This window comes from Sminthopsis crassicaudata, chromosome 6 (genome assembly GCF_048593235.1).
Source record: "Sminthopsis crassicaudata isolate SCR6 chromosome 6, ASM4859323v1, whole genome shotgun sequence".
Taxonomy (NCBI): domain Eukaryota; kingdom Metazoa; phylum Chordata; class Mammalia; order Dasyuromorphia; family Dasyuridae; genus Sminthopsis; species Sminthopsis crassicaudata.
The window spans coordinates 1,464,648-1,491,383 of record NC_133622.1 but is presented as its reverse complement, the minus strand read 5'-3'; the positions used below and the strand labels follow the sequence as shown (position 1 = coordinate 1,491,383).

Below are 26,736 nucleotides of genomic sequence, written 5' to 3'. Positions count from 1 at the left end.
TCATTAAACTTTTGGTAAACCAAAATATTAAACATCCATGAATTGCTTCGATACCCAGACGCACCAGGGGAAGGTTGCTCAAAGAATAAATCCTTCGTGACAGATTGATTACAAACTATGGGCAAGAGCTACCTTTGAGGCCACCTAATGTCCTGAAGAGTACATTGGGATTTCTGTACCTGAATGACTCTAATAGACAGGGGAGATGTCAGAAAGTCCAGCTAGACAAGTAAAGGATAGGGAGAGCTTACTTGTTCCTAAGATTTCCAGAGTCTTGGACTGATGCTTATTCCATTATATCCATCAAGAAATATCATAGAGATTTACTCAAGAGGGCAATCCTGTGACATTTTCTAATATTTGTTTGAAATGTTCCCACTCCTGTAGGTACACAGGCCTGAATTTACAGGTCAGTACTGAGAAATCCTAATAATACTCAGCTCATTTTCCATATAAGTTGAGCAAAATGGAAACAGAGCAGAGAAGCATCATGATTTTGAAAAGGTCATTCCATGATTAAAAAGCTTGTTGTGCAAGGGAAGTGTTGAGATTTCCTTAAAGGTCAGCAGAAGCTCCCCAGAATTCAAAGAAATTGGTTTGCGGTTCGGAGGCCTGAGATGCCAGGATTCATCTGTGATCACCTACAAACGGGAAAGTGTTTCAGGGACACCTGACTTAGGCATTTCATTAGGTCATTAATAATGTCAGGGGCTGCCTTGATAATGCTTTACAACTGGACACGTGTACTTGGTACTCTAAGATGGCAAAAGGTCAGTCCTCATTACAGATATTTTCTGAGGAATCTAGAACCTTGAGCCTTTTTTTTCCCAAATCTGTTCCCTTATTTCTACTTATGGAGCCACCATCCTCCCAATCGCCACAGTGCCTCAAAACCTTAGAGGCATGTTTATCTTTCCTCCCTTACCGTCCTAGGTAAAGGAGTCGCCCAAACTTGATTGATTTTCCTTTTAAATATTTCTGACCATTGACTGAGGCTCAAATTGTGCCATAGGATTTAAAGCTAGAGGAGCTTTTAGAGATCTATGAGCCCATTTTATAGTAGAGAAAATGAGTCCAGAAAATTCAAAGTTATTTGCCCAGTGGCAAGATGATAATAAAGAGAAGAACTGAGATTCAGACTCTGTTCTTGTGATTTCCAATCAATTTTGCCTTTAAATCCATCCTAGTGACATCCTAAGTCATTGTATGGCTAAGGGAAATTTCAAACTTTAATTGTGATTGGCTCCTTCTTTCCCATGTCCTCAGTAGCTGGCCAGTTACTGAGTTCTATTGATTCTGCATGTGTAATATATTCAAGCGAACTTGTTCATGCTAAAATTAATCTAATCCTCCCTCCCCCGTTTTTCATAGCAGCTTGTCCATACCTCCATTCAACTGGTCTTGGTTCTAAAAGGAAGGGGACTGAACTTGCCTTTCCAGTGATATTGGGAACTCCCAGGTGATGAAACTACATCCACCAGTGCAGGCTGGCATCCTCTTGGCATTTATGGCTTTGGCCAGTTTCTGAGAGCACAAAGAGCTAATGAGCTTGTCTATATCTCTCAGAGGCAGGGCTTGACCCTAGATATCCTGGTGTTAGAGCCAACTCAGTTCTATTGTGATTGTGAATATTATAACTGTAGAAACTCAAGAATGCATGGAGTGAACTCCTTCGTTTTTATACACCAATGCCCCAAGCTGAGCCCCACATGAAGAATCTTTAGCAAGCAATTCTGGATTAGTTGATGAATCTCCATATCAGCTAGTGAGGGATGGAACTGGACTTTGGAAGACTCGAGTTCAAATCCTGATTCAAACACTCACTCCTGGGCAAGTCACTTAAGCTTTATCTGCCTTAGTTTTCTCATCTTATAATGAAGATAATAATCGCCTCTATCTGTAGCTGTATGGATAAAAGAAGATACTTCTCTCCCAGTCATTCTGAGCACCCTAACTGGTAGGTCAGTTCTGCTAAGGGAGTCATATTTTTCCTTCCCCTTTCTGAGGATGTTCTTCAGCTAGTTGGATTTGCTGAATAGTGGATGGATTTAAAATCACAGCATCTGGGAGTTGGGGATGACCTCCAAGATGATGTGGTCCAAGCCTTCCTAGAAGTTTGAGAGTTCTCCATGAATATCCCTGTCAGAGCAAAGACTCTGTCTGAATACAGGGGATTTGTTCCATCTATTATTATCTTCTGGGAAAAGGATGATGGTAAAGTTTAGTGGAGAGTATACTAGATTTTGATTTTTAAATTTGAACATCTGACTCTTATTAGCTGTAGGAGAGTGGGCAAGTCACTTCTCATCGTGGGAATATACTACCAAATCCTTTTCCCTTCTGTCCCTCCTAATAATCTCTTGTCTATTAAACATCTCCAGCTCCTTAAAGTGATTCTCAAAAGTCTGGCCTCCATCCCCTCATCCTCCCAAGCTAATTTTGTATGGATGTTCTTCGGGGTGTCAATGTCCTTCTCAAGTATGGTGCCCAGAACTGTGCTCAGCATTTCAGAGATGATCTATTGAAGCAGGGGACACTATGACTCTTACTTCTTCCATTTTAGACACTGGGTTTCTATTAATAGATACTTTGAATCGTATGGCAAAAGTCCATTCTCAGTCTCCATCTCCCTAGAGCCACCCTGGCCACTTCAAAGATGCTGAGGCAGTCGAGTAGGAAATAAAACAAATTAATTTTAGCTCTATTCAAGGCAAAAAATCAATATTTATCCTGTGAAAAAAACATCAAAATTAAAAAGGGAAAGAAATACCTTTTCTTGCTTATCAGAGGAGAGCAAAAAGAATGAACCCATTGGACAATTTCACATTGGAAGTCAAAGTCCTTCACCATTTTTAGTGGAAATAACAGCACCAAATCTATTTTATAGACTTAAAAATTAACTGTCATGATAATTTGTGGCTTTCATTTTTGTTGCTTTATAAAATCCTGAATAAGAGAGAAGGCAACTCTTCAATTACATTTGTTCAAGTAATCCAAAGTAGCTCTGGAGAAAAGAAGTCTCAAAGGAGAAGAGAATCGATATCAACCTGATTCCCGACAGAAAATCAGCATTTCCAGAGGTTGGATGAAATACTGCCAAAACACTCGTCCTCTAGATGGGCAGCTTCATCTCCCTGGAAGCCGGGGGAGCTGTGCCGGCTAAACCAAATCGCAGAGTTCCCTCCCTCAGGGAGTTGTTACAGACGACAGCGGCTACCAGGGACACTCCACTTCCCTTTATGTTTTGCCGTCTTTCTCCTTTGGCAAGCGTGTTGGAGGAAGCATTACAGGTTAGGAGCATTTCAACCCAGATGATCCAGAATCAGTGAATCAGTAAGGACTTCAGAGACCATCGAGTCCAAACCATACTTGAATAAAAATCTAACCCTTCCCTGAAAGCCCCTAAGGAGGAGCAATTCATTATCCCCAAGATTCTTCATTTCACATTTAGATGGGTCAAATATTTAGGAAGGTTTTCATTATATCAAGCTTAATTTTGGTTCTTTCTAACTGCCATCCCAGAGCTTCTAAGTCTGACCTCTGGGCCAAGGAGGACAGGTCAAATTCAACCCTTCAAATACTTGAAAATAGAGTTCATGTCCTAGCCAAGTCTCCTTTCAAAGCTAGTCATCTCCAGCTCTTCCAACTGATTCTTACGTGGATTTATCTTAAAGCATTCATAATCCTTGCTCAGTCTATGTTTCCACTTCCTAGAATATGACCCCCAGAACTGAACAGGATACCCCAGATGTGATTTGATCTAAGCAGAGTAATGGGACTATGATCTGTCTAATCTCAGACATTGACTCTTTTAATGCAGATATCTCATAGAGTTTGGTTTTTTATTTTTTTGTTTGTTTGTTTTTTTGATATCATATTGTATAGTTGGCTTCTGTCCTATCAGCTTGGAGCCAGTTATTCCTGTTCCTTTAGAGTCATCCTGAATAACAAAGAATAATTAAAAAAACCAGACTTACTAAGAATCACTTAGTTTACTATCTTATCCTCTGGCCATGGCAATTCATGAGATAAACATAAAATTAGAGCTTGTGTCTGTGTACCAACTTTATCTTCTGCACTGATGGGGATATTGTAGGAAAGAAAGGAGAAATAAAATGATCCACTAAGTGTGACTGATTTAGTTCAAGCATTTTTTTAAAAATCCTGTCATTCAGTGAAATGATGGATAGTAAAATTCTGCTGTGAGGCTGTGAACTAAACCCAGAGTTGAATAAGAAGGGAATGAGCAGATCACCTTCAAGCAATCGTGAAGCACCTTTAATGATCCTAAGCTTCCCATGAAAACAAAGGCTCATGTTACTAGCACCAGCATTGCCAGATGCTATTAAAAGAAGGAAATGATAACTGATGGGCCGTCATACCTAACTGATGTGGAACCCTAAGGACCGGCAGTGAAAGACACCATCAAGGAATCAAGTGATAGGAAAATAAAAATGATGATGAAGAAGAAGAAGATAATGATGATGATAACAGTAATAAAGATGGACTGCCCCCATGGTAACAATAGGTGTCCGGAGTGCTCTTTTCACTGTCAAGAAGCAGCAAAGGATGTCTCCAGTATATTGGGTAGATCTCTATTAGGTACATATTTGGGAGGAGCCAACTCATGGGAAGATGTGGATTTATATGCATCCTTAGAGAGCGTTCAGATGAATGAGATCAGAAATCTAGGAGGAGAGAGTAATCTGATAGGATCAATAAAATTATGTCATGCAAAAGAGCTAAATAGTACAACAGGAATTGCTTGGACTGTTAGAGGGAGGAGATGGCTCCTTCACCTTTTTCCCAAAATGATGTTTAAAACTTACTTCCATTCCAATTTTTTTAAATCCACCAAATTTAATGTGCCCCAGTTTGTCACAGAATGGCAGCATCTCAGTTACCAATGGAAATTATCACAGGAAGGTGAGGAGCTTGAAGGAAATGGTTCTTGAGCTGGGAAGTTGGAAAGTTGGCCATGGTCAGAAATCAGCAGCTGTCACACAGCCTTTGAAATATGCTTTGATATTAAAAAACAAACCTGTGTTTTTGTGGTATTGGGACCACTCTTTCTAGATACAGGGTACCATATTTCTGGTCTACAGACTGATTTTAGGAGGTACATGAACTTGAATTAAAAAAAAAAACACATATTACTTTGAATATAATCAGTTTCTTTTGTAACTTGATGTATTCTTTTTTTATGTAACTAAAACATTATTCCTATTAATCCATGGGCAAGTTATTTTTTGTCCACAGGACAAGTGACACTAGACAAGTCCCATGGCCTTTTTTATTTGTTTGCTTTTGTTTTTGTTTTTTGGCTTCTGTTTTCTCATCTGCAAAATGGGGGTAACAAAAACTCCTATCTCCCAAGATTGCTGTAAGGATAAAATGAGGTAATTGAAAAGTACTTACCGCTGTGCTTAATACATAGCAAGTGGGAGATAAATGTTAGCTACTCTTTTTTACTGTTGTTAGTAAAGACTCTTACCTTAGTACATGGTTTCCTGGGTTGCCATGCCCAAAGCAGTCAGTCAATCAATCAGTCATGACCTTTCGACCAGCCTTCTGGTGAGGAACTTCTTCACTCGTAACTAATTTGGTCTTCGGAAAATCACCACATCAGCTTAGATCTGAATGTCTCCCCGCTTGGTAGAATCTGCCAGAAATTTTGTTTAGCACTCCTGGTATATGAGTGTTATGTTACTGGGAGCCACCCAGCCTTGCAGAACCGATCTCCTCTTGTGAGAGGAGGATACGAGAAGACTGAGAGGCAGTTGCTGTATTCTGACCTCTCCGACTGAGAGCCTATTGCCTTGTCTGACCTCTCTCCTCTTCCCTCTGCCTCCAATTAATCTCATTCCCAATCCGCAACACCTGTGTCAGCAAAGGCTCCCTTGCAGCTCCTTCAGATGCTGTGGTCCACAGCTGGGGAGGCTCTCAGAGAATTGCCCTGCCCCTTAACATTTTTTATTATAGTTTTTATTTACCAGATATATGCAGGTAATTTTACAACATACACAATTGCCAAACCTTTGGTTCCAATTTTTCTCCTCTTCCCCTCCCCCCACCCCGTGGCAGGTTGACCAATACATGTTAAATATGTTAAAGTATAAATTAAGTACAATCTATGTCTACATGTCCAAACAGTTGTTTTGCTGTCCAAAAAGAATCGGACTTTGAGATAATGTACAATTGGCCTGTGAAGGAGATCCGAAATGCAGTTGGACAAAAATAAAGGGATTTGTCCCTCAATATTTGAGGACTCACAGTTAACTCTTGGTCCCAGTGACACATGAAGAGAGGTCTAATGGGGAAGTCACAACATAATGTGGGTAAAACGCGGTCTGAGGCTCTGGCTGTGGAAAAGAGCAGAGACTTCCAGAATATGGCACAGGACGATGAACTGTGCAAAGGCACATGCGCCTGTAGGGGACAAGAGTTGAGGAGATATGAAGAGCAGATGAGCAGGGGAACGATCAACTGTTACTTCCATCCTGCCATTCCAGCACCTTTCCTGTCCCCCAATACTGTTGTCCATTTGCATAATTAATGATGATGGGGAGGATAATTGCGACTAACATACATTATCTCATTTGATCCTGCCGGCTGCCCCATGAGAGATAATGCATGTCTAATTATCCACATCATACAAATGAAGTCTAGATTTACCTCAGAATCTTTGTTTAAAAATCCACTTCATTGTTGAAGGTTTGAATTTTTTTTTACAATTTTTTGTAATTTTTTATCTGTCAGCCCGCATATAGACTAATTTAAGAACACATCAAATGGAGAGCTTATTCTATCTTAACAAAAGCACTTTTGAAAGAAACTAAAAAAAGATAATATCTCTGGAAACAACATGTTGCTCTTTTGTGAGTCTTTTAATGAACAATGACCTCTGAATGGAAGTTTTGTTTTTATTTTATAACAAAAATATGTAATTGCATTCCCTCATGTGTCCCTACTTATGGTGAGGTAGTCCTCCAGTCTGCTTGCCTGATTTCCTCCCTCGGTGCTTCATTTTTGGGGAGAGTGGGGTATGGGGGAGATCGGGTCTCCCTATCTCACTCAAAACAAAAGTGGACACCTAATAATGGGGCCAATACGCTTCTGGTCAGCCTGGGATCTTTCCCCTATTTCATTTCCAGCCTGCCTGCCTTGCTTCTCCTGAGGCACTGCTCACAGGGCCTCACCATGTTAGTACTAGCGCACTCAAATTCAGAAATTCCAAACTCCGGTGGTCCGAGGGCCCCAGCCTCAGTAGCAAGGATTGTGTTATAGGCTTCCATGATGTAGGCAGTTATTAAGCACCTTCTGAGTATGGGGCAGTAGGCTAGGCTAGTACATGGCCAGGCCAGCACTGGGAGAGGCAGTGGAAGAGATTAGAAGTTCAGAGAAGCTAAGGGGATCAGCCTCATGGAATTCCTGATCTAGTAGGAAGACATGTCAGAAACATTGCTCACAAACAGTATTATGAGTTCATAAGAGGCATGTGAGTTCTTAAGTTGTGAAAACCTTTCAAAAGTAGCTTGGAAGATTTCTGACCCCTTGGAGAGGACAATGGACCACAGACTCCTGATCTTTCTTGAGATGAGGATGAGGTAAGATGGGACTTTTGAGGACAAAGAAGAAAAAAAGAAGCAAAAAATAAGAAAAGGAAATGTGTGTGTGATCTGCACCATGCATTTCCAATGTTGTTCTTCCCTTCTCAGATCTTTCCTTAAAAGAGTGTGTGTGTGTGTGTGTGTGTGTGTGTGTGTGTGTGTGTGTGTGTGTGTGTGTAAAATGCACAAATTTACCAGGAAAGATTAATGAATTTTGATAATTTAGTATTAGTAATTTAGAATAGTATAAATGTAAATGATTTTATTATTTAGTATGAAAGGGTTCTGATAGCTCAGTTGTAGAGGAGTTTGTGATAACTTATTGTACCACCCTTACCAGATAGCTTTTGATGATTAAGGAGGATCTTTAGATTACCAGTCAAAGGGCTGTTACCTGAGAGCTGGCTTACTTGGGCCCCTACTTGGAGGAGTGCTTGATTTTGGCTTGGTTGTTACTCTTCATTCTCAAAGAACACAAAAATGACATCACTATGTCTGAGCCAGTCGGTGTGCCCATCTGGGGCTGATCAGACCAACGTGAGCTCGGAACGCTCTGCCCCAGGATGAACACATCTATGATCCAATCTCTGCACATCTGTTGTTTCTCCTGAGCTAATTCAATTCTGCTCTGCTCGTAGAGCACAGCAGCATTTCTGATGAGGGCACGTCAATGCCGGGTGGTCCTATCCCTGTGTCTCCCATGTCATCTGATCAATTCTAAAGTTCTTAAGGAAGACCTTGAGGGTGTCCTTGTATCCCTTTATCTGACCACCTTGTGAACGCTTGCTCTGGGCAAGTTCTCCATAAAGTAGCCTTTTGCCAGCATACATTTGGCATTTGAACAGTGTGGCCAGCCCTGTGGAGTTGATCTCTCTTTGTAGAATTGGAAAATTTGACAGTTTAGTTCGACAAAGGCCTGGGTGTCTGTATCTTACCCTCCAGGTGCAATGTGCACAAGTAAATAAGAAAGCAAAAGCAGGGGAGTCATTCCTGGTACTAATTGGGATTTTTTTGGCGGAGATATTGGACTCGTTTGCCATTTCCTTCTCCAGCTCATTTTAAAGATGAGGAAACTGAGGCATACAGGGGGAGGTGACTTGAGCAGAGGCCCACACCTGGTAAGTGTCTGAAACCTGATCTGAGCTTACTATGGCCACTGTACCACCTAGTTGCCATAAAACAGAAAGGTATAAAGAAGGTCCATTGGAGCAGGGGTTCAGTATGGTCTGTGATATACTTTGTAATCTTATTTATATATTTTATTTTATACATTTAGTTGCTGTTAGGTGGGATGGTAGATAGAACACTGGACTATGGATGAAGAAGACTTTGGTGTGTTTTGCTTTCCTCATCTGTAAAATGGGGATGATAATATTAATGCCCCCTCAGCCTTGTGATGGAGATAAAAGGAGGTCATGTTTGTAAAAATGCTTTTCCCACCTTAAGCACTATTTAAATCATAGCTGTTGTAAATGTTGGCTGTTAAAAAAAAAAAATACTCCATGAAGAGGTACAAAGTTGTCGCCAGATTGTCAAAGGGAGGCAAGATAAACACATACACGTAAGCACATACTGTGAAAACTCCTGCCTTGGAAATCATTTTAACCTCTTTTGGGGGGATTTAGGAAAAGAGAGAAGAGATCAAGTCTATGACTGCGTTTCTATAAGGAAGTTCCCATGTGGAAATGCACTTTAGCAGTGTAGATCTCCACCTGCTCTACAACTTACCTTAGTTGTCCCAAAGGTTGTAAAGTTAAGTTCTTCACCAGGCTCACCTAGCTCACGGTGTCAGAAGAGGGACCTGAACCCCCCACTCCCTAATTCTGAGGCCATTTCTGTATCTAAGCTTCAAGCAGGCCACACTGACACTCTTGGAGAGAGAGGTCAAGGTTGTGGGAGTTTTCTTTTTGCAGATGAGAAAGAAAGAAACCAGAAAGAGAAAATGGCATGCCCACAATTACACAGGTACCGAGTCAGAGCCTTGATTCAAAGTCCAAGGCGAGCCCCCTCTCTGGAATCCCACATGGCCTCCAGTTGTCCTTCTCAGACAGAAGGATCTATTCTGCTCACTTGGATTGTTTTCCTTTTTTAGGAGCTATATAGCAAAAGTATCCACACTTTTGAAAAACTCATAGAAGAAACATTTCTTCAGACCCTCTTGAGACTGACTGGCCTGCCCTTGCAAGAATGTGAGCACTTGAAGCAAGATGCTCACGACAGGGCAGCCCTCGAGCTGGAGAAGTCGGACCAATTCCGAGAAAAGCAGTGGACACTTTTCCAAGAAGTACTTCACCAAGAAAAACAGGTATTGTGCTTGATTATAACAGCCAGATCGACATCACTCTGAAAACATCTCAAGATTGCAAAAATAGAAAACAGTATTTGAGTATATATATACATATATATATACATATATATATATATATACACATATATATATATATATATATTCAATACTATATACAATACAATACAATATATGTAATACAATACTATAAATAATATATGATGCAATATGACACAGTATAATATAGAGCATATAGCTGTAAGGTATACAATATGGCACAACACACATACACATACATGTATTTACATGTGGAAACTCATGGGTATCTGTATACCTCTGCCTAGATTCATGTGTGCATACATATATGCATGTATGTACTACATGTACATATGTATGTATGTTCACATTGTATGTATAGATCATATACATTATCTATTGGTAGGTTATATGTTCAGAGAAAGAGATGAAGACAGAGAGACAAAGAGACACACACAGAGAGCATGCTAGGTCTCAGGGCTAGCAATGAATCCCATGAAACGACCACATTATTTGAAAGTTGTATATTTCCATGAAGCTGGAACCACTGAACATATTTTACATAATTATAACTTCAAATTTGAATTAACTTGCCAATTTGAGACCATTTCACAGAATTCATTGTTCACAGTGATCGGAAAGTAGTGGTAGGTAGGTAAGTAGATAGGTAGACAGATAAAAAGAAAGAAAAAAAGAAGGAAGGAAAGAAAAGGGAAAAAGAAAGAAAACAATTGAGATATGGAAGAATTGTGTTCTAGGATTGGAACAGGCCCAAAAAAAGGAAAGGGACCAACCAGTCTCTGTGTTTTAACTTAATAGGTAACAGAGAATCACTGAGAGTTTTTGGTTAGGTAGGACAGTAAAATGAATCCCAATGAGAAAGCCTGCCATTTCCTTGGAAAAAAAAAAAACTGGGAACATGAGAGCAGTGAAATGCTCAGATGTCATTTATAAGACATTTATAAGACCTCTCCTATTTATGGGAGATGTAGCAAGTGCAGAATTAAAAAGTCAGCATCTACTCATTTTGAATAGAAGATCTGGGTTTCAGATGGATATGAAAACAGGGCAAGAACAAGTGTCTTTAGGCAAATATTTCAACTCAAGCTGTAACCGTTCAATAATGGAAATAATTTGAATATTTTAGGTTATAGTAATACCTAAGTTCTTTTTTTCTCTTCATTTTTCCCTTTTCCTTTTCTTTTCTTTTGTTTTCTTTTTTATTTGTGGATTTTTTTCTTGGCTCTACCAGAACTTTTTCAAGAATAGCTACATGTGCAAGTAAGTTTAAAGCTCTCATCAACTGATTAAATAAGTATGATCAAGATAGCATTTCCTCAGGTTGTATAAGTCATAACTAATTTACTGATTGATTCTTTAATTGCTTTAAATTGCCTCAAGATATTTAGAGACTGTCATTCTCTCTCATTTTCCACATTGCCTCATTAATGAAGATGTGAGGAATAAACTTTACATGAAGGTAAACAGAGGGTTGATGTCCTCTCAAATATACAGCTTTTCAATTCATCAACCTCTTTAAAGTCCATGATCTCCATGAAAGGTGTCAAATACTTGCACAGTTTCCCAGTGCAGCCTGAAATAGATTAAAGTGTTATTGGAAATATTCAACAAAATAAATGCAAAATACAATAAGACATAATATATTCATATGTGTTTTTTAAGTCAAAATGTGCCCTACGAAGATCCTCATGTCTAGTTTTTGTGGTCACTGTTCCCATTCAGTTTGACCTCACTCACGTACATCATTGCTCCATTTCAGTCCTACAAAGAGAAAACTCAAAGCACTCAAATGTGTTCTGCCCACATAATTCCTCTGAAATTCTCCTGATCTTGGATTTGCTCTAGCACAGTGATGTCATCTGGGTCCTCTTCAAGCAGGAAGGACAACAAGCAACCAGACCTTCTCAATTCTCCACTTCACCATCCCTCTCCCCTACTCTATCTTCCTCAGATTTAATCTCAGAACAAGTGGCTCTTCTATTTACCAGGATATGCTCCCTTACTTAAGCTCTTGATTCTCTTCTCTCCCGTATTATTTTGAGCTTGTTCCATCAATTAATCCCTTCTCTCTGCTTTATTTTTAATCTGTTATAAAGCCTTGACTCCTTTCCTACTGTTTATAAATATACCTAGATATTCTTAATAAAAGCCCTTCATTTGATCCTATCATAATCTCAAGATATTAGATCAACTACTATCTCTGCTCCTTTTATAGTCAAACACCTAGAAAAATATATCTATATGCTTTGCCTCTACTTTCTTCCCTTCCCCTCATTTCTCGACCTATTACAATACAGCTTTCCTTATCACCACTCAACTGAAATTGCTCTCTCCAAGGTAACAGAGGTCATTTAATTGCCAAGCCCAATGTTCTTCTTTGAACCCTTATTCTTTTTGACCTCTCTGCATTTAATAGCATTAACCATCCCCACCTCCTGGACCATCTCTCCTCAAGTTTTCTTTTTTCTTTTTTTCCTGAGGCTGGGGTTAAGTGACTTGCCCAGGGTCACACAGCTAGGAAGTCTGAGACCAGATTTGAACTTGGGTCCTCCTGAATTCAAAGCTGGTGCTCTATCCACTGCGCCACCTAGCTGCCCCCTCTTCAAGTTTTCTTGACCCCATTGTTTCCCAATTCTTCTCTGACAGGGTTTCTTACTCTTTTTTTTTTTTCTGGATCATTTGTGTAATATTCTCTGAATGTAGTTCTATCCCTCTGCTCCTCTGCAGAGACCCCCTCTTCTTCTCTCTTGATGATCTTATTTATTCCCATCGAGTCAACTAAGACTCGATGATGACTTGCAGATGACTCCCAAATGTACATATCTAGCTCCTGAACCCCAAATCTCTTCCAAAAACTTTGGATTGGAAATATCTGGTGGTTGTTCTGTAGATGCCACAAATTCAACATGTCTAAAATAGCATTCTCACCTTTCTGTCAAAAATTCTCTTTCAAAATTCCCCATTTGTTATCATGGCAACATCATTCTTCCAGAAACCTGGGTTTACAACTCTAGAGCCTTCATCCATTATTTCCTCTCTCACACCCTTCAAAGCCAATCAGTTGCTAAGTCTTCTTTCTACCCCTCACAGAAATCTCTTTTACCTCATATCCTTGGCTGTCCTTCCACTAATTCAGATCCTCATTATATGTTGTTTAAGCTATTGAAATTGCCTAGTGATTGGTCTTTTCTGCCTTTGGTTTTTCTTTTTCTTTGTATCCATCTTTCAACTGGCCAGAAAACTGAACTTCCAAAAAGCCAGGTCTGGCAATGTCAGTCCTTTGGTCAGAAAACTTCAGTGAGATTCTCTTGTATCTGGATAATAAAGTATGAAATCCTCTGCCTCTGAAAGCCTCTAGCCAGCCTGCCATTCCAGGATTATTGAACATTCTCCTTTTTCTTCACATACCCCGTGTTCCAGACAAATTGTCAATTTGCCTAAAAGTTGAGGCATTCAAAATATAATACAGCAGGCTCTAGGAGTCAGGAGACCCTGATACTTTGTCATGTGGCCATGGGCAAGCAACTGCTTCTCTGAATCTCAACCTCAGTCCATGAAGAGGGAAGAATAAGTCTTGCCCTCCTTACTTCACAGTTAAATTGGAATAAAACACTTTTAAATGTTCTCACACAAGTAAATATGAGAAGGGGGCGACAATTTAGCATCTTTCCTATTTTCCTTAAATCTCATTTTGTTGTTGATGGAAGTGATTTCCAGGAGTGTACCCACAGAACGCCACCTCTGCAGTCACCAAATTTAGAGCCAAGTGATATATTGCATAATATCCCATCTAACCCTCTTATTTATAGATGAAAAGACAGGCCAGACTCATTGAGTGAGCCAGGTAGTGAGTGGCAAAGTCAGGAGTCTACCAGAGGCTTATTGAATCTAAATCTGGCATGCTTCCCACTATTCCCAGTGTCTACCTTCCATACTTCCAAGTAACTTCAAATATAGATTATGAATTCAAGGTATGTTTGTTAGAAGCCATTAAGCCCAACCATCCTGTTTTAAAGATAAAAATGCTACAGCAAATACTGCTTGAATAATTTGTCCAAAGTCGCACAATTAGGAAAGCTCTGAAGTTGAACATAAGTCTTCTGGACACCAAGTTCTAGGCCCTGTACCAGGGTGCTTAAAGTCACAGTATATTTTTCCTCTAAAGACTTGTTTAGTTAAGTTCAAAGAAGATCATGACCATAGGGTTAGCTACTAAGGGATGGATTTTGAGACCGTGGCAGCCTGTAAATCTTGCATCTAAATTACAAAGGGAGGCAGTATGATACACCTAGACTAAGTTTCAGGCCTCCGATTTCTCATCTGGCTCCACAGTCTTTGTTTGATCTTCTTTTTAGGTACTCAGATATTCGTGGATTAACCTCCTACATAATTACAAGGGATAGAAAACACATGGCACAAATAATCTCCAAGTCCTTGGGACATTCCCATATTTTCTTATTTTGATTTTGTCCAGAGCCCAAAAGCAGGCCAAAAAGGGCATGTTTCTGGCCTAGGGATGGAGCCAATCTGGGCAGCCGTATTCCTCAAGGGTACAGGGATGAGACCATTTTCTTGGCTTCCTAAGCATTTTGCAGAGAGATTTCAAATTGTTAACTAAGATGAGTCAGAGCCCTTTAACGACCTGCCTTTGCAATTTCCAATAAATTCTAGCAACTTGCAGCTTCGAGCAAAATAGAATTCATATTACTTGCCTTGTATTTTGATCACAATTTCCAGGGGACCTATATTGGCTCACATTCAGTGGCCAGATCATACCCTACAAGCTGTTTGGTGCATTGAAACGAAGAGAAAGGAGCTTAGTTGAAGTTTACCTGGATTTAGAATGAGTCACCTCCAATTGACATGATTCATTCCCATATTTATCATGTTTGTATGTGGTGGCGATGTGTGTGTGTGTGTGTGTGTGAGTGTGTGTGTGTGTGAGTGTGTGTGTGTGTATGTGTGTGTGTGAGTGTGTGTGTGAGTGTGTGTGTGTGTGTGAGTGTGTGTGTGAGTGTGTGTGTGTGAGTGTGTGAGTGTGTGTGTGAGTGTGTGTGTGTGAGTGTGTGTGTGAGTGAGAGTGTGTGTGTGTCTGTGTGTGTGTGAAGCCCTAAATGGAAACCTGTTGGTGTAGTGGAAAGTTTGCTAGACTTAAAAAGAGAGTCTCCCTTTTGACAATTACTCGGAGGATAGAGCGCTGGTCTTGAAGTCAGGAAGACTCATCTTCCTAATTTCAAATCTGGCCTCAGAAACTCGTGAACTATATGTCCCAGGCAAGCCACTTAATCCTTTTAGCCTAAGTTTCCTCATCTGTCCAATGGCAAGCTAGTCTGGTATCTCTGCCAGGAAAGCCCCAAATGAGCTCAGGGAGAGTTGGACATGACTGAAATGAACAAACAAACTTTGAACTTCCCACGCTCCGAGACTCCATTGTATTATCTATAAAACAAGCAGAATTGTTTGATCTTCTGAGGTCCCTTCCACAGGTGACATGTCAATCCCAAAGCCCCTTTTATATTGAACATTCTGTGCTCTAAGGAGTCTTTTCTACTTTTAAACTCTAAAGATCATTTCATTCAAATAATCTGTATTTTGTCCCAAGATGCTTCATGCCTCCCACAGTCTGTATCTCTCCAGAAGGCCCTTTTCAACTCTAGTTTTGGGCTCTGCTCCTAGTTACCTCCTTGCACTAGCATTTTACACTTTCAGATTCATCCAAACAACTTTCAAACACTCTTACTATTCATGACTTGGTCTTCAATCAAAACATTTTGGTAACCTGACTGTGTAATTTAGGATGATTAAGAATAAATCAGCAAACATTTCCTAAGTGCCTTCTATTTGTCAGGCACAGTGCTAGATCTTGAAGACACATATAGCAAGAATTCACTAATCCTTGCTCTCAAGGAGCTTGGAATAGCAGTACCAATTATTATGTCACCAATTTTATATTTTTGAAACTTAAAAAAGCTTTGATGCCAATTTATTTCCAGATTATACACATTACCATGATCCAAATCATGATACTCTTTCATCAGTCTCCTCACCCAATGAGTCAATTGCTATGAAATCCCACAAATCCTATTTATGTCACCTTTTATGGTTTATGAAGTACATTCTTCACAAGATCCTGTGCAACAAGGACACAAGGTCCTGGATTCCCATTTTTATAAGTGAGGAAACTGAGGTTCAAAGAGTATAAATGATCTGCTTATGACCACAGAACTAGAAAATAGCAAGGCCAGAACTTGTGCCCTGTTTTCCTTAGCTAATATCAAAGGGATCTTTCCACACTATCCAGTGCCTATCTTTCACATTATATTTTATTTTTTAATATATTTCCATGGAACAGCTGTGATGATAATCTCTCTATCCTCCAGATAAATAAGGCTTGCTAGATATGAGACTTATGGATAAGTGACATATTGCTCTAATGGTAATTTAGAATATAATTTGGGATAATAATCACATCCATCATTATACATTGTAGGCATTTAATAAACATTTGTGGATTTTTTATGGTCATAATTATAGAAATTCTATATTCCCTTGCTCTTAAAGGTTCACAAAGTGCTTTTTTCAGAAAATCAGAACACTTGATTTGCATTGTATCATTTGAGCCATACAACAGTCCTACTGCATAAATACTACAGATATTGCTATGCCTTTTTACAGATGAGCAAATTAAGACTAATAGAAATTAAATAATTTGTCTATTATTACACAGCTAAAATTTGATATTCAGGCCCATGCTTCTGGGATTCAAATTCAGCGTCTTCCTCACTTTGCCATATTACCTCTAATATCACAGCTGTGGTCCAGATGTGGTTTTTCCCCTTTTTATGTATAGTTGAAGAAGCCACAACTCCTAGGTGATGGAGTCAAGATTCTTGGTTTTGACTCTGAAAGCCAATGCTCTTTCTGTTTATCATACAACTCTGTCTTTCTCACTCAAGTCAAACTCATCACTTCTGTTTCCTTTGTTTAGCTGTGGACGGAAGAGTTTGCCTTGTCTGCCATCATGAAGAAACACTTGTTGGAGAAACATGAGAGTATTATCCATGGGGTACTGTGTCATCTGGGTGGTCTCAGTGAAGAGTAAGTTTAAGTCAATAGACTGGGACATAAAAGCAGGGCAGAATATGGGAAGGTCCAAGTGCTTCCACTTCTCGGACAGGAAGATTCCCTCTCTATCTTTCACCATTCCAGGGCAGCTAGAAAAGACATAGAACTGATTCTCAGGAAGAAGGTAATCATATAGGGGAGTCCCAAAGGAGCAGAGCCCTTCCCTATGTGGCCCAGGGAAATAGAAGTCAGTCTTCAGGCCCTGGGAGCTTGGCGGGAATGGAACACACACATTTGAGAATAAAAAGTATGGATGAATTAGGAGCCTGAGATCCTGACACACCATAGGCTTCCCCTTAGATCTCCTGCCCTTCCTGACCATTGTGATACGTGGCATTATAAGGAGACATCAGAGTCCCAGGGTTAGTGTCTCCTTAAAACCATGAATATCACTTCAGAGTGAGCAAGTCAGAAAGACTAAAAATAGATTCTGGCTAGAATTCAGGCAGTTAGGATCAATGGAATTGTGAATAGAGTACTGGGCCTGGAGTCAGGAAGACCCATGTTCTGGTCTCGGACACTTAATAACTGTGTGATACCAGACAAGTCACTTCACCCTGTTTGCCTCAATTTTCCCAACTGTGAAATGAACTGGGAAAGAAAATATCAAACCAGCCCAGTATTTCTGCTAAGAAAACCCCAAGTGGGGCCACAAAGATTTGGGTACGACTCAAATGACTGAACAATGACAGAAGCTCACCTGAGTCATGGACACCACTGTTCTTGATTTCTGATTTCCATTTCTGAAAGGGTATATACAGAGTATTCTTTGAATACTTGCAGTGAGAGGAAGCAATGCATGAGAACTGTGGCTGTCTACCTTGGGAGTCTTAAGAATGTGTATCAGTGACTTGAGAGACAAACATAAGAGAAAAGTTAAGAACTCTGCCTTCCCTAGAGTATCAAAATGGAATCAAGGGACAATTATTAAGTACCCTCTGTACAGAGAGAACGGATGCAAAAATGGATAAGGGATTCTCCCAATCTTCATTTAATGTGTAATCAGGCAAGGAACATAAGATAGGAACACAGATAGAAATTTAGACCTAGGAAGGAATTGACAGATGAGGAATCCGAAGTACAGAAAAAGGGATGCTTTTATCACGATAGCATCTTCAGCATCTTTGCCAGGAAAACCCCAATGAAGTCACAAAAGTCAGCCACGGCTGACACTACTAAATAGGATGGGCCAGAACTCTGAATTTGAAACAAAGGATTCTTACAAGGTACTAAGTAAGTGGAATTCACAGAGACAATCGTTGTCTAATTTAGCATGTTCAGTATGATGGATTTAATCCTACAAGGAGATGTTATGGGCCAGAATTTGAAACTAGGTACTTGGAATTGAGGAGACAATGGTGAGATCTAGTTTAGCATTGATTTAATACTATGACAAATAATGGGTTCCTACTGATATAATCATTGGTTTGTACTCAGTGCGGAACATATAAGCGAGAAGCTCTCAGGGCCAGAAAGGACAAGCGCACTAGAAGTTCTTAGAGGCTGAGACAGAGTCATTCCACCTTCCACCTTCGTTGTGGCTGGAGGGTGAAGTACAAACCCTTGGGATTCGGAGAGATTCAGAAGCCAGAGAAGAATGCAGGAGCTCAAGCTCTCGGAACCAAGGAAAGAGGTTTCTAAGAAAGCTGACTGAGCTCCAGACAAGGAGATAAGACTTTGAAGGTGACAATAAAGGATTTGGTCTTTGACCCCGGTTCCTCGTGTAGCGATTACTGAACTGAAATGAAGGCTGCTCCCAGAGACCCCAAGAAAACCTCAATAGAGAACAGTACATTTTAGAGAGAATATTACAACTGAACAACAAAAAGTGAACATTTCTCTCCTTATTGTATAATTCAGTGTGCTATTATTAGCAGTCCTGTTTTTAAAAGGATGAGTTTATTGCGTTTCTGAATTGACTGTTGCATCTTTCTTACAATGAGCCAAAAATGTGTTCTTTTATTTGAAACTCACCAAAGCCATTGTGATTGGACATAGTCATGCTTATGTATATGTCGGTGTGTTCTTGTGTATGTGTGTGTTTGTATGTCTGTGTTTCAAGATGTTAGGGGTGGGAAAAGTTACTAAAACCACAATGCCTTCCACAGATCAAGAAGCTCCATATCACAGAAACACAGGCTCATGCTGAGCTCCATTCTCAGAAGACTTGCCCTCCGAAATATCGCTGCAGCCATAATGACTCAGATGAGAATGTCCCGGAAAAAGAGTCTTCTTCAGGAGCTAAAAGAACAGTACATCCTAGAAAAGAGCTCCTCTCAATGTCAGGATGAGCACCAGTGGCAGCTGATGAAAGCCATGGTAATCACCGCTTTCCTTTGGTTTCTCTATAATGATATCTTGTAATCAGCCACTGCACCCATGGGATAGTCGAGTTGGAAGTGACCTTGAAACCTCAAACATGGATTATTCAAGCTCAGCGGGATCTTGGACCAGATAGAACATTAGCAGTGAAAGGATCCTCAGAGATCATAGTCGCACTGAAGAGTTTTGGTTTATGTGGTCTAAATATTACATATATATATATATATATATATATATATATTTAAAAATCATATGTATATGTATAATATACAAATGCAGATATACACATATCTGCTTTAATGCTTTAAAGATGTTTTTACCACAGTTATATATTAATTTATAACTGTGTTAAAAGCATCTTTAAAGCATTAAAAAAATTCTTACTATTATTGTGAAAAGTTTTGATGTTTAGAGGCTCACCAGAATCCCCTGACCACACTTTGAGAACCAAATAGTTCACGGTTCTGGAGAGCTCTACTGTTGCAAAGGATTTTGTAAACAGTATCCAATCTGAATCTCACAACAGCCCCAAGAGTTACATAGTTTAAACTATGTGAAATAGTTCCTATGTGAAACTTGAGGAGTTTGAGTGACCTCATTAGTGGCACCCGGTTATTAAGTAGCATTTCTTAAGTGCCCACTCTGCGCCAGGCTCTGTGCTAAGTTCCGGATACCAATGGATTGTGATGCAGGTAAATAGGAAATAAGAGAAAACACTAGAATTAGAAAGTGTTGGGGAAGGCTTAAAAATGTAAAAGATGAGATTTTGGTTGAAGGAAGCCCAACAAGACAGTAGGCCGAGGTGAGGGGGGAGAGGAATCTGGGCCGGGGGGACAGCCAAAGGAATGGAAAGGGAGTCTTGGGGGAGGTCAGAGCCCCTGGATCAGAGTACCTGGTAAAGAGTACCCCATAAAATTAGCAGAATGAGGGCTGGGAACAGGGCTAAGGCGAGAAGGGCTTTGAATGCCAAACATAGCATTTTGCATTTGATCTTGGAAGTACTAGGGAGACACCCAGGTTTATTGGCGAAGGGGATGATGTGGCTCCTGGGCTTTAGCCAAACAACCTTGCTGCTGGCAGGAATGAATCACATGCTGTGCCCAAAACCACATCACCAGGAGAAGACAGCAGTCCCACATTAGCCCAAAGGAGAGAGAACTAGGAGTGGATCTGCTGTGGTTACAGGATCCCACATCTGCTGATTTGTATGGCAGCTGGTGGGGAAGAGGGGAAGAGCCCTGGACTTCTTACTGAACTAGTGGACAGAAGCTCAGACACGAGATGTGTGGCCTGAGCAAGTTAAATGCCCTCTCTGTCACTCAGTTTTCTCATCTGTAAAATGGGGACAAAAATCACCTCACAGAATTTTTATGAGGATTTAATCAAATAATATAGTCTGTGCTTCATGTGAAAATGTTAATAATTATTGTTGTTAGTCATGCAATCTGAGAGAGAGAGAGAGAGAGAGAGAGAGAGAGAGAGAGAGAGAGAGAGAGACAGAGAGAGTCAGAGAGAGAGAGAGACAGAGAGAGAGAAAGAGAGAGAGGAGAGAGAGAGAGAAACAGAGAGAGAGAGAGACAGAGAGAGAGACAGAGAGAGAGAGAGAGACAGAGAGAGAGAGAGAAAGAGAGAGACAGAGACAGAGAGACAGAGACAGAGAAACAGAGAGAGACAGACAGAGACAGACAGAGAGACAGAGTGAGAGACAGAGAGAGAGAGAGAGAGACAGAGAGACAGAGAGAGAGAGACAGACAGAGAGAGAGAGACACAGAGAGAGAGACAGAGAGAGAGAGAGAGACAGAGAGAGAGAGAGAAAGAGAGAGACAGAGACAGAGAGAGACAGAGACAGAGAGACAGAGACAGAGAAACAGAGAGAGACAGACAGAGACAGACAGAGAGACAGAGTGAGAGACAGAGAGAGAGAGAGAGAGACAGAGAGACAGAGAGAGAGAGACAGACAGAGAGAGAGAGACACAGAGAGAGAGACAGAGAGAGAGAGAGAGAGAGAAAGAGAGAGACAGAGAGAGACAGAGACAGAGATATAGAGAGACAGAGACAGAGACAGAGAGACAGAGACAGAGAAACAGAGAGAGACAGACAGAGACAGACAGAGAGACAGAGTGAGAGACAGAGAGACAGAGAGAGAGAGACAGACAGAGAGAGAGACACACAGAGAGAGAGACAGAGAGAGAGAGAGAGAGAAAGAGAGAGACAGAGAGAGACAGAGACAGAGATATAGAGAGACAGAGACAGAGACAGAGAGACAGAGAGAAACAGAGAGAGAGAGAGACAGAGAGAGAGAGAGACAGAGAGAGAGAGACAGAGAGAGAGAGACAGAGAAAGAGAGAAAAAGAGAGAGACAGAGATATAGAGAGACAGAGACAGAGAGAGACAGAGACAGAGAGACAGGGACAGAGAGACAGAGAGAGACAGAGACAGAGAGAGAGACAGAGAGAGAGAGACAGACAGAGAGAGAGACAGAGACAGAGAGACACAGAGAGAGAGAGAGACAGAGAGAGAGAGAGAGACAGAGAGAGAGAGACAGAGAGAGAGACAGAGAGAGAGAGACAAAGAGAGAGAGAGACACAGAGAGAGAGACAGAGAGACAGAGAGAGAGAGACAGAGAGAGAGAGACAGAGAGAGACAGAGAGAGAGACAGAGACATAGAGACACAGAGAGAGAGAGAGAGAGACAGAGAGAGAGAGAGAGAGAGAGACAGAGAGAGAGAGAGACAGAGAGAGAGAGAGCATCTACTCACTCACTTAAGTAGAACAGGAGCCAGGGCACTGGGCTTAGAGTCAAGATGTGAGTTTAAATCCAATTTTTTGAGTCAGGGAAAGTCACTTAACTTCTGTTTTTCTCAGTTTCTTAAATTGTAACATGGGGATAATAATATCTACCTCCTAGGCTTGCTGTAAGGATCAGATGAGATCGTATATGTAACGGACTTTGTAAATTTTAAAGAACCATATAAATCATATTATTATTGTAATCATTATTATGTGTTTTGCCAACATTTAAGGTTTAAGTACTATATAAATGTCAATTCTTATAATAATCGCTGAACCAGTATCTAGTGTAATAATTAATTTCTCAATTTCAAAGTATTTGCTAATTACCAACTGTTTCTTAGTCACTCTTTTGGACCCTGAAGAGATGCCTAAGATATGAAGACAAAAGTAAAATAATCTTCTCTCTCTAGTTGCCTTCAATCAATCAGAATAGATTAATATTTTTGCATTGTAACCTGGCTGTCTATGACTATGTATGTTGCATAAAGTAGGAGCATAATACATGCTTCATGGATTGATAAAGATGAGTGACCTCCTATATCCCTTAGGACAAATATTCTTAAGCCCTTTATGTTGGTGTTGGTGTGTGTGTGTGTGTGTGTGTGTGTGTGTGTGTGTGTGTGTGTGATAGACCCCTTTGCTACCTAGGGTCACAACCGAAGGAAATGCAAATTATAGTTAGAAATTAGTGAAAACCAAGATGTAATTTTTCTCCCACCCTGTTCATGGATTCCTTGAAATGTAGCCACAGATCCCTTGGGGATCCACGAGCCTCAGCTTAAGACCTTTTATCTTAAAGGATGACTTTCATTCTTGATTTAGCTATGTTTAATAAAAGGCAGGAATTTTTTCACATTGCCACAGAAGCAGAAACAAAGTCTGAGGACAAAGGAAATGATAGAGCTTGGCATCTGAGATTTCTGTAGTTCTTTATTTTTCAGAAATCCGATTTCCCTTGTCATATATACCATGTTACGGCACCCTCTGAGCAGGCTGGGAAGAGACAGTAGAAAGCCAGAGCAGAGAATAAGAAGGATCTAATGATGGGCCAAATGGGATTTTTCCTTTTGATACCATTTCAGAGAAATCTGTTGAATGGCAGCCCAGGACAGTTCCAGTGGTTGTACTATTTAGTGGTGAGAGAAAATGATGTGCCTTTTAGTTAGGCTAAGGTGCTATTTTAGAAAATAATCTGTGGCCGATCCCCGTTCAGTTATGAAGGGCTGATATGTGTCTTTTATGATGGCTGAAAACTGAACAATGAAGTTTCCCTAGGTGTCTGGTAAGAAAACACCTTCCTGAACTATAAAGAAAGAAGAGTAAATAAAGTCAGTGTGGGAGTGGGTACCATCTGACCACGAGCCGCCTGTGATCTTTGGGACCATTAGCTTCCTTCTTCCTGATTATTTTCTATGGGGAAAACATACTAAAGACTAGCCCGCATTCTACCGTGTGACTTCTTTTTCTCTTCTGACTACAAGGGACAGGTTTATACATCCAAATGAAAGCGGTCCACGGGGGGAAGATGGCTTTAATTTTGTGTTCGTCCTCACTTCTACACACTGCACCTTGGTGGCTGTGATCAGAGCATTCGGCAGAATACTGTGGATCCTGCTTACCAGCCCTTCTTAAAGGGAATCCTTTTAGGCCAGAAATTCTTTTTTTAGTTTGGAGCCTCTACTTCTTTAAGCCCGAAAATGAATTATTGTTCATTTAAAGTGTTAATAAGCATGCTGGATGTCACAGAACAAAAGCCAGCGTCCTCCTCAGCTTTTCTGGTGTGAGTGGAGAAATGGGTGGTTTCCATGATTGGCAGAGTTGATTATTCACAGGTGGAGGTAGAATTTTACAAATTTCATAGAAATGGATGCCTAATTTCTACAACCCATTATAATTATAGACAGAGTAAAAGATGGAGCGGAGAGTAACGACAAGAATTTTAACTTAGAATCAGAAGGACTAGGGGCAGTTAGATGAGGCAGTGGCTAGACCACCAGTCCTGACGCCAGGAGCATCCGAATTCAAGTCTGGTCTCAGATACTTAATATTTCCTAGATGTGTGAGCCTGGGCAAGTCACTTAACCCCGTTTGCCTCAGCCAAAAAGAGGTTGCATTTTGGATCTGACTGCAGATACTTCTCAGCTTTGTGACCCAGTTTTTTCATCTATCAAATGAGGGAGTTAAATGCTGGGACCCCCTGATTTTTCTAGCTTTATATCTAAATTCTACCAAAAGACTTTAGAACGGAGAATGTTAGAGTTGTAAGAAACCTTAGAACATAGGACACAGAGTATAGAACTTGAAAGTTCTTCATAAAATAGAATGTTAGAATTGGGATAGCTTAAAAAGCCCTTTGAATCATGTGAATCAGGTTTAAGTTAATGGGAAGCATAAGGTATTCATGGGGTAGAACCATGATTTATTGAGTCGAAATCAATTATCTTACTTAGATTAAAAACCTATTGGGTCCATTCAAGACCTTTTTGAAACCATTCATATGCTAGACCATCTGGACAATATTTTCAAACATGGCACTTTGGGCCTAGAACAGAGCACCCTCTGTTGCAACACGCACTGCTCGAATCCTTCAGGTGAAGGCTTGGTCCGGGTTCTGCCTGTGCCACGTACTAACTGGTCTGATCCGGCGAGTCTCCAAGCCTTAGTTTTGTTGTCTGTAAGATGGGCAGATAAAAATGGTGGCCCTGCTGCCTTCCCAGAGTTATCATAAGCGTAGCACTTTGAAAAATGGAAAATGCAATGAATTATCCATGTTATTATTATTTTTCATGCTATCTTTTTCTAGACTTTTAAAAAATCTAGTGTTTTTTCTTGTGACCACCATCTCCCAAGGATGCAGCAACAGATCTCAGAACCCTCCTCACACATTTTGTCTGCTCTTTTCCATTTCCTTAATTCATTTATTTATCATGCACAGATTGCAAGCTGAGATCTTGTGGGTTAAATCTGATTTTTATGGTATTTATGAGGAAAATTAAACAAGGCTCAAAACCCATTCAAGTCTTCACATAAATCTGTGATGAAAAGCCCATGTTTCTCTATGGTGGGTACTCTAGTATCAATCATGACTTCTGGTTCCTAGTTGTCAATAGAGATCCATGGCCTAGGCCAGGAACAATGTGCCTGATGTCATTGTCCTTCTCTGACTGCCCTTGGGTCCCAAACAAACCCCAACGCAGTGCTCAGCGTCCTTCAGAGTGTTTGGACTCCTGAGTGTCCAAGTCCTTAGCAAGGCCGTCAGCATCCCCAAAGATCAGGGACACTCTAGGTTCCTCCATTGTGCTTGTGATGCTTCTCACTTAGTTGCCTAAGGTGCCAGCCTTATCAGCTATCACCTGTCCTGCCTTCCTTGGGAGTCAGTCTAGTCTATATTTAGACATCTTTCCATGAAAGGATCATCTAAGACTCCGAGGCTCCTGGACCTGAAAGCAAAGCCACATAGCGGCCATCATCAAATCACCAGATTCAGAGTTGGAATGAAGCATGTCCCATCCAAATGTTCTTGTGCCATCTCTTGTCTCTCATATCCCTCTAAGCATATACCACAATTTGTTCAGCCATTCCCAAGTGATGGGGATTCTCTTAATTTCCAAATATTTGCCACCGCATTAGGAGCTGCTATAAATATTTTTAAAATATGGGTCCTTTCACCTTTTAATGATCTCTTTGGGATACAGACCTAATGGTGAGATCTAGTCTTTTTTTTTTTTTTTAGTCTTACCTTAAAAAAATCTTAAAATAAAAAAACAAACATAACAACAACAACAACAAAAAACAAAACAAAACAAAAAACAACAACAACAACAACAACAACAAAAAAAAAAAAAAACAGGGTTCTCCCAGTGCATTTGGGGGAAATTTAGCATCCCTTTCTTTTCTTTCCCTTTCTAGGAGTCTCGTATCCTGGAAGAAGAGCGGAAAGTAAAGGAGGAAACTCAACAGACACGTTTAGAATTCCATCAGCAGTTCATTGTGGAAGTACAAGAGTGTATCCAGTTTCTGCACCAACACACACAGCGGGTGATCGGCGGGGCCTTGCTTGAGCACGCTCGGTGCGATATGGCCAAGAGCCAGGCCAAAGACAGGGAGGACTTTAAGGTAGGATGGCCTCTTAGGCTCCTTGAATTTACAACAAAAATTGGGGAGAGAAAAACAGGAGATGTTGGTGAAAAATTATGATTTCTGAAAGTAACCAAATATTATTGTGCAGTAAGAAACAGGACTTTGAGGAGTCTGAGAGACATGAGATGTATTGCATAAAGAAATAAGCAGAATCAAGAAACCAGTGTACTCCATACTAAAATGATGTAAAGGGAAAAGAAGTTTGAACTGTTTCAACTCCTTGGCCAATGAACCTCTCTCTATCTCAGTAACCCCTGCCTTCTCCATAAAACTAGGCCTCTCCCCTTCTACTTCCGAATGCCCAAAGTGACCCAAGGAATTCAACTCCTTTCCAGAATAATCCTTCTAACATGACAAAAAATTGCCCCAACATCTCTCCTCTAGCAAATCGCCCCCTGCCTAA

The 26,736-nt window shown here is 40.4% G+C and overlaps 1 protein-coding gene across 3 annotated transcripts in view; it reads left to right on the top strand.

The window, feature by feature from the left end:
• Nucleotides 1-26,736, top strand: part of EVC (EvC ciliary complex subunit 1) — a 107,551-nt gene that overhangs the window by 60,021 nt on the left and 20,794 nt on the right. For 2 of the 3 annotated variants that reach the window (XM_074274143.1, XM_074274142.1), the window contains exons 12-15: nt 9,703-9,915; nt 16,943-17,052; nt 19,188-19,398; nt 26,103-26,309. In XM_074274143.1, coding sequence (XP_074130244.1) covers nt 9,703-9,915; nt 16,943-17,052; nt 19,188-19,398; nt 26,103-26,309 — 741 coding nt within the window. The remainder of the gene's footprint in view (nt 1-9,702; nt 9,916-16,942; nt 17,053-19,187; nt 19,399-26,102; nt 26,310-26,736) is intronic. The other variant, XM_074274144.1, reaches the window with a different exon arrangement.